At 46.2% G+C, this 8,544-nt stretch overlaps 2 protein-coding genes across 2 annotated transcripts in view; one reads left to right on the top strand and one right to left on the bottom strand.

Moving 5' to 3' along the window:
* Window positions 1-6,870, top strand: part of LOC130290457 (zinc finger protein 432-like) — a 37,207-nt gene extending 30,337 nt beyond the window's left edge. The window contains exon 8 of the mRNA XM_056538106.1: window positions 5,356-6,870. Within this exon, the coding sequence (XP_056394081.1) occupies window positions 5,356-6,209 (854 nt within the window). The 3' untranslated portion in view covers window positions 6,210-6,870. The remainder of the gene's footprint in view (window positions 1-5,355) is intronic.
* Window positions 1-8,544, bottom strand: part of LOC130290458 (zinc finger protein 554-like) — a 68,177-nt gene that overhangs the window by 57,990 nt on the left and 1,643 nt on the right. The gene's annotated exons all lie outside the window — the stretch shown is intronic.

The raw sequence follows: 8,544 nt of genomic DNA on the forward strand, positions 1-8,544 counted from the left end.
CCATGTCTGAATACGTCCAGGAAAATTTAAAAAAGGGCTTTATCCGTAAATCCTCCTCTCCTGCCGGAGCCGGATTTTTCTTTGTGTCCAAAAAAGATGGCTCCCTACGTCCTTGCATTGACTACCGCGGTCTTAATAAAATCACGGTTAAGAACCGCTACCCCCTACCCCTCATCTCTGAACTCTTTGATCGCCTCCAAGGTGCCCACATCTTTACTAAACTGGACTTAAGAGGTGCCTATAACCTCATCCGCATCAGAGAGGGGGATGAGTGGAAAACGGCATTTAACACCAGAGATGGACACTTTGAGTATCTGGTCATGCCCTTTGGCCTGTGCAACGCCCCTGCTGTCTTCCAAGACTTTGTTAATGAAATTTTTCGTGATCTGTTATACTCCTGTGTTGTTGTATATCTGGACGATATCCTAATTTTTTCTGCCAATCTAGAAGAACACCGCCAGCATGTCCGTATGGTTCTTCAGAGACTTCGTGACAATCAACTCTATGCCAAAATTGAGAAATGTCTGTTTGAATGCCAATCTCTTCCTTTTCTAGGATACTTGGTCTCTGGCCAGGGACTACAAATGGATCCAGACAAACTCTCTGCCGTCTTAGATTGGCCACGCCCCTCCGGACTCCGTGCTATCCAACGCTTTTTGGGGTTCGCCAATTATTACAGGCAATTTATTCCACATTTTTCTACCGTTGTGGCTCCTATCGTGGCTTTAACCAAAAAAAATGCCGATCCCAAGTCTTGGCCTCCTCAAGCGGAAGACGCCTTTAAACGACTCAAGTCTGCCTTTTCTTCGGCTCCCGTGCTCTCCAGACCTGACTCTTCCAAACCCTTCCTATTGGAGGTTGATGCCTCCTCAGTGGGAGCTGGAGCTGTTCTTCTACAAAAAAATTCTTCCGGGCATGCTGTCACTTGTGGTTTTTTTTCTAGGACCTTCTCTCCGGCGGAGAGGAACTACTCCATCGGGGATCGAGAGCTTCTAGCCATCAAATTAGCACTTGAGGAATGGAGGCATCTGCTGGAGGGATCAAGATTTCCAGTTATTATTTACACCGACCACAAGAACCTCTCCTACCTCCAGTCTGCCCAACGGCTGAATCCTCGCCTGGTCTCTGTTCTTTGCCCGATTTAATTTTGAGATTCACTTTCGGCCTGCCGATAAGAACATTAGGGCCGATGCTCTCTCTCGTTCCTCGGATGCCTCAGAAGTTGAACTCTCTCCGCAACACATCATTCCACCTGACTGCCTGATCTCCACTTCTCCAGCCTCCATCAGGCAAACTCCTCCAGGAAAGACCTTTGTTTCTCCACGCCAACGCCTCGGAATCCTCAAATGGGGTCACTCCTCCCATCTCGCAGGTCATGTGGGCATCAAGAAATCTGTGCAACTCATCTCCCGCTTCTATTGGTGGCCGACTCTGGAGACGGATGTTGTGGACTTTGTGCGAGCCTGCACTATCTGTGCCCGGGATAAGACTCCTCGCCAGAAGCCCGCTGGTTTTCTTCATCCCCTGCCTGTCCCCGAACAGCCTTGGTCTTTGATTGGTATGGATTTTATTACTGATTTACCCCCTTCCCGTGGCAACACTGTTATTTGGGTGGTCGTTGATCGATTCTCCAAAATGGCACATTTCATCCCTCTTCCTGGTCTTCCTTCAGCGCCTCAGTTGGCTAAACAATTTTTTGTACACATTTTTCGTCTTCACGGGTTGCCTACGCAGATCGTCTCGGATAGAGGCGTCCAATTCGTGTCTAAATTCTGGAGGGCTCTCTGTAAACAACTCAAGATTAAATTAAAATTTTCTTCTGCATATCATCCCCAGTCCAATGGACAAGTAGAAAGAATTAACCAGGTCTTGGGTGATTATTTACGACATTTTGTTTCCTCCCGCCAGGATGACTGGGCAGATCTCCTTCCATGGGCCGAATTCTCGTATAACTTCAGAGTCTCTGAATCTTCCTCCAAATCCCCATTTTTCGTGGTGTACGGCCGTCACCCTCTTCCCCCCCTCCCTACCCCCTTGCCCTCTGGTCTGCCCGCTGTGGATGAAATTTCTCGTGACCTTTCCATCATATGGAGAGAGACCCAAAATTCTCTCTTACAGGCTTCATCACGCATGAAGAAGTTCGCGGATAAGAAAAGAAGAGCTCCTCCCATTTTTTCCCCTGGAGACAAGGTATGGCTCTCCGCTAAATATGTCCGCTTCCGTGTCCCTAGCTACAAGTTGGGACCACGCTATCTTGGTCCTTTTAAAATTTTGTGTCAGATTAATCCTGTCTCTTACAAACTTCTTCTTCCTCCTTCTCTTCGTATCCCTAATGCCTTTCACGTTTCTCTTCTTAAACCACTCATCCTCAACCGTTTTTCTCCCAAATCTGTTCCTCCCACTCCTGTTTCCGGCTCCTCGGACATCTTCTCCGTCAAAGAGATCTTAGCTTCTAAAAAGGTCAGAGGGAAAACCTTTTTTTTAGTGGATTGGGAGGGTTGTGGTCCAGAAGAGAGATCCTGGGAACCTGAGGACAACATCCTAGACAAAAGTCTGCTCCTCAGGTTCTCAGGCTCTAAGAAGAGGGGGAGACCCAAGGGGGGGGTACTGTTACGCCGAGCGCTCCGGGTCCCCGCTCCTCCCCGGAGCGCTCGCTACACTCTCCCCACTGCAGCGCTCCGGTCAGATCCACTGACCCGGGGCGCTGCGATTCCGCTTCCAGCCGGGATGCGATTCGCGATGCGGGTAGCGCCCGCTCGCGATGCGCACCCCGGCTCCCGTACCTGACTCGCTCTCCCTCGGTCCTGTCCCGGCGCGCGCGGCCCCGCTCCCTAGGGCGCGCGCGCGCCGGGTCTTTGCGATTTAAAGGGCCACTGCGCCGCTGATTGGCGCAGTGATTCCAATTAGTGTGTTCACCTGTGCACTTCCCTATATCACCTCACTTCCCCTGCACTCCCTTGCCGGATCTTGTTGCCATCGTGCCAGTGAAAGCGTTTCCTTGTGTGTTCCTAGCCTGTGTTCCAGACCTCCTGCCGTTGCCCCTGACTACGATCCTTGCTGCCTGCCCCGACCTTCTGCTACGTCCGACCTTGCTTCTGTCTACTCCCTTGTACCGCGCCTATCTTCAGCAGCCAGAGAGGTGAGCCGTTGCTAGTGGATATGACCTGGTCACTACCGCCGCAGCAAGACCATCCCGCTTTGCGGCGGGCTCTGGTGAAAACCAGTAGTGACTTAGAACCGATCCACTAGCACGGTCCACGCCAATCCCTCTCTGGCACAGAGGATCCACTACCTGCCAGCCGGCATCGTGACAACCGTCCTCCTTCAGCCACAACTCCATCCTCCCTCATCAGAAACTCCGTCGTCTAAAACGCCATCATGCCTCAGACGATTCTTCCTCAGACGCAACTTCCTCTGCATGTATAGCAGAGTCGGAAGTGTGAAACTTGCACGTGTACTACAGACACTACATGTGCTACAGAGTCTGTATAGCAGAGCCGACACTGAATAGCATGTACAGCAGAAGCCGTATAGCAGAGAGCCGACACTGACTCGGTTCTGCTACATGGCAGGAAAGCTTTTCGTCTGAGGGATGACAGAGTTTCGGATGAGAGACTGTAGGATGACATAGGAGGGAGGAGGGAGTTGCGGCTGACGCCTGACGGAGATATGCCTGAGGGAGGAGGTGGGACGCCATTTCACCTGGCGGAGGACGAAGTTACGTCTGACGACTGACGATGTCTTAAAATGGACACCGTACACGTCCATGGCTGGGACATTGAGCCCTTCTGCTCCACGGGAGGTTTCTGTCCTCCCTGAGCTTACCTTAGGACACCTGCGTTAGGATTTGTCAGGTGTATCACCCCAGCCAAACTCCCCACCTGCGACTGTTTCCGGTCCTAGTGTGGACTGATTCAGTCGGAGATGGCCACACTTGGAATTTGATGGAGATTTCATAGTGTCGTACACACCAAATATATTGCTGATGTATCGCTGATGAGGCAGACATCTCCCATTTCATGTACACAAGGGTGTCATCTTTTTCTGTGAGCAAAGAGAAAGTATGTATAATATTCAATGATTTTTATTGTTCCAATAGCTTGACACTGAGCTGAGATGTTAAACCTTCAAATCTAAGTCTATAACCTATTGGATCACTGACTAACTGAATAAGGTTCCTAAATGTATTCAGTTGTAGAGAAATTATTTTTCTCTCTATTTTTTTGGAGTTTGGGAAATTTCTCACCACATAAACATTTGTAGACATGTTACTTGTGGCCATATTCTGCTTGTGTGAAAGTGGAAAGTGATAGGTCCTCTCAAACCTTTATAATGCTTCTAATTAAGATTAGTGTCTGCAGAATAATCAGTGGACAATACTTTCTAAGGGGAGGGTCACAGGTGCCGTATTTTGCTGTGTATGTGCTGCTACATATTTTCCTACCCATTGAAGTCAGTGGGGTTTATTTACTAAGAGTGGAGTGTAGTTTTCTTTGTGGGTTTTTATTTCAGACAGGTATTTTCCCAAGGTATTTACTAAGTTTTCCCTACATTTTGCAGTTTTCCCTACATTTTTTTTTTTTTTTGCAACTGTTCTGATCTGTTGGGTTTTCCTCAGCTCAAATCCACCACATTTTCTGTGGAAACCTTAGTAAATATGTTGGGATTTTTCAAAACTGTCGAAGACACGCCCCTTTGTCGGGACCACGCCCATCCCCCAATGGCCACACCCCTTTTTGGGTGTTTCTTGTAAAATGGAGGGCTTTGTTTTTTTTTGTTTTTTTTTGGGCATGGAACATACAACATAATTTGGGCGCAAAACCCTAGAAAAGAGTGGGGATCACGTTAGTAAATAAATCCCATTATGTAGGAAAATGCACAGCAGAAAATATGCAGCAAAATACAGCATGTGTCACTCTACTCTAAGAGCTGTCACACCTCCTCCTATAGGCTTGCATTGAGGGGGCAGAGCGTGACATCACACGGGGGCGGACCCGTGACTTCACAATGCTCCAGCTCCGTGATCGCCAGTCATCAGACCCAGAGTGTACATGCTCTGGAGACTGATGGTAACAGGGTGCTGCGTACAAGATCACGGGGGTCCCCAGTGGCGGGACCCCCACCATCAGGCATCTTATCCCCTATCCTTTGGATAGGGGATAAGATGTCTTAGCGCAGGAGTACCCCTTTAAATTACTTGTGGTTCAGGCAGCATGAAAGTGATCACATGTTCTCTTTAATGTATGCATCCCAAATGCTAGCACATATCGCATATGCTAGCACATATCGCAAACATATAAAACAGGTAAAAATGACCCTCATGGTGGTTATTATCATGATCTCTTTGGTTTGCAGTACATCCAGTTCCATCTGACAGCCCCATGGACAGAACTCTTCAGGAAGAACCTTATAATATGACCTGTTCACTTAATGGGTCAGCCAATGATCATATGGGCATTTTTCATGGCTTTCAAGATTCACCTACCAAGTCTCCCTCTTATGAAGCAGAAGATGTCAGGTTCTCATTGGCTTCTGAAGAGTATGAACAGGGCTCTCTACTTCTCAATGAGAGCTACAACTGTATTAATCTTAATAAACCAATGGGTAAGAAACACCTGCAGGTGAGAAATGTTAGAAAGACATCCGAAAGACTTAGTAAGTTATCTACTCGAGTCACTGAACAAACAGAGGAGAAAAACCATCAATGTGATGACTGCGGGAAACACTTTGATTACAAATCCAACCTTATCAGACATCAAAGAAGTCACACCGGAGAAAAACCATACGGCTGTGAAGAATGTGGTAAGCGCTATGCCACCAAATCTCACCTGACCATCCACAAGAGAACGCACCTGAGCGGGAAGCCTCACCAATGTAATGAGTGCGGGAAACACTTTACATACAAGTCACAAATTGCAATGCACCAAAGGACACACACTGGGGAGAAGCCGCATACCTGCAACCTGTGCGGAAAGAACTTTGCCTACAAATCATATCTGATCATTCACCAGAGGATCCATTCGGGGGAGCGACCGCACGTTTGCCCGCAGTGCGGTAAATGCTTTACTGACAAGTCCAACCTTCGCAAGCACCAAAATACTCATGTAGAAAACAGGCCTTATGTCTGCAGAGAATGTGGCAAGCACTTTAACTCCAAGTATAGTTACACTACACATCAGAGGACACACCAGGGAACTAAATATAAATGATATGTCTAGTCACTGCACACCCTTGTACCCTGAACTCGCTGAAAATTAGTATTTCTGGGTCGAATGTTTATTAATTCACTACAAAAATGAGTGAAGTGAATTCAATTTTCTTTAGTTAAATATCAAACTGAATGCCATAAAGAGCATCATCCATTGTGTTTTCTGATGGGTTCCCTTTATTTCACCAATTTGACAGGTGGACTTGCCAACAGTGTAGGCTAGAAAGATGAATAGTTGTGTATTTACCATGTATTTTTCAGGACAACTCAAGTCTAGTCAAGCATGTGCTTTACTGGGCAAAAGCTCAATAAACCAAGTTGTGTCAAGCAGGAAGCTAGAAGGACCTTTAGGAGAGGTCCACTCTCATAGAAAAGAACCACTACCATTGGAATTCAAATAGGTGCATTTTTCTCATGAATAGCCTGTCCTGTACTTAGCGTGTACTGTCTATTCAGATGGTGCTTCACGTATGTAACAGATAGCAGATATATATCCAGCAAAGAAGAGAATAACAGAGCACTCACCACTTCAAATACTGTAGACAGGCACTTCTTTAATTTCTTTCAGTACATGTAGACAAGGCAACAAGAACGGGGAAGGTGGACCAGATCTAGTGCGGGGGGTTTCAGGTGATCACATGGGGTGACGGTCCGTATCGGGCTGTTGCGCTTCTTCGGGCCCCTTGAAGGGGCCCGAAGAAGCGCAACAGCGCGATACGGACTGTCACCCCGTGTGATCACCTGAAACCCCCCGCACTAGATCTGGTCCACCTTCCCCGTTCTTGTTGCCTTGTCTACATGTACTGAAAGAAATTGAAGAACTACCTGTCTACAGTATTTGAAGTGGTGAGTGCTCCGTTATTCTCTTCTTTGTTGGACCTTTAGGAGATATGCTGCACACAATAGTACCTCTGATAAGCCCTTGTATGATATATCTGGTAAAGATTTTTTAAAAAGTTGCACGTTCATCCAGCATTGTTTTCCTGTATCCCTATTTAGTCTCTAAAAAAGGTTTAAGGACCTTTCCAAGTTCATGTATTATGATCGTTCCTGTTTCAGGGAAGGTCTTTAACCTCGGTCAGAAGCGGCTTATTCAGTGAACTGAGAGGAGACATTATGTCTGAGGATTCGTTTGTTCTATAAATACTTAGACTTTTTTTTTCAGTTTTTGAGAATACACTTTTGGGAAAAAAAAACACCAAAGAAAAGTGTTTCTCATAGGGACCAATGAGTGGTTTACAGATGTTTATTACCAATATGATAGGTTAGAAAGCAGAAGATGTATGCCTAGTGCCTGGGTATTGATTCCGGATTTGTATTTGTGCTTTAATGTGTAGTACTGACTGGGAGTGCTGTGCGTCTGTAACAATGGTAGGTGCCTCACCAGCCTTTGAGACATCGTCTTGTCCCCAAACTCCTGTAAGCTATAAGCAATGAAAACATTTGGGGTTAAATTTTTTTCTTTTTTCTGGTCTGTTGGATAATTGTTGGAAAATTGGTAAAATTTCCTTGTGGAAATTACCAGCTTGATGGTCAAGTTGTACCAGACAATTGGGCATGGTGGGGCCATCTTAGGTAAGATGTTGGCTAATTATGCATATTTATGTTCAGGCGAGAAAAAAAAAAGCTATACTTACCTTCCTTGCTCCGCTGCTGCTGACATTCTTATAGAGCCCCTGTTCCTGTGCACAGAACTTCCAGGGTTGACGCGTTGAATTGTCTGCTCAGCAAATCAGTGGCTGCACTGGTGTCGGGCAAATCCATGTACCTTCACCGACCATGCTGCACAGTGGGACCAGGACGTCAGAACGGTGGCAGCAGGGAATGAGGAAGGAAAGTATTTTTTTGTTTTGTTTTTTACCTCCTGCCTGAGCACCTCCCTGAAATATCCCTTTAAATATATGGCTATGCAGGTGATTTCAAGCTCTAGAACAGAAATTTAGATCTTTGAGCACTTACAGCCTGCTCAATACATATAAGGGATACATATATCTCTCAGTACCAAGGAAAAAAAAAAGGACAATGATTTTATGACACCTTACCCTTGGTTGCCTTGAGGAGTATTCTTGCAAGCTATTAGCACAACAGTGTTCATTCTAAATGCAGTTTATTTGTTATCTAAAGGTAGGATACTTGTTACAATAACAACCTTGATTCCATACTTGTAATTGGTCATTTTAAATATACGTTCAATGATAAGAAGAGCACAGATAGTGGCACTACTACTTTTGGCACCGAAGAGATTCCTCCACCCTTGTCAATAGCACACTAGGGGAGATATAGGTCCTGGGTCCACTGTTCCAGCGGTGCTGGGAACCAGAAATATATTCAAGTAA

Source organism: Hyla sarda, chromosome 9 (assembly GCF_029499605.1).
Source record: "Hyla sarda isolate aHylSar1 chromosome 9, aHylSar1.hap1, whole genome shotgun sequence".
NCBI classification, from domain to species: domain Eukaryota; kingdom Metazoa; phylum Chordata; class Amphibia; order Anura; family Hylidae; genus Hyla; species Hyla sarda.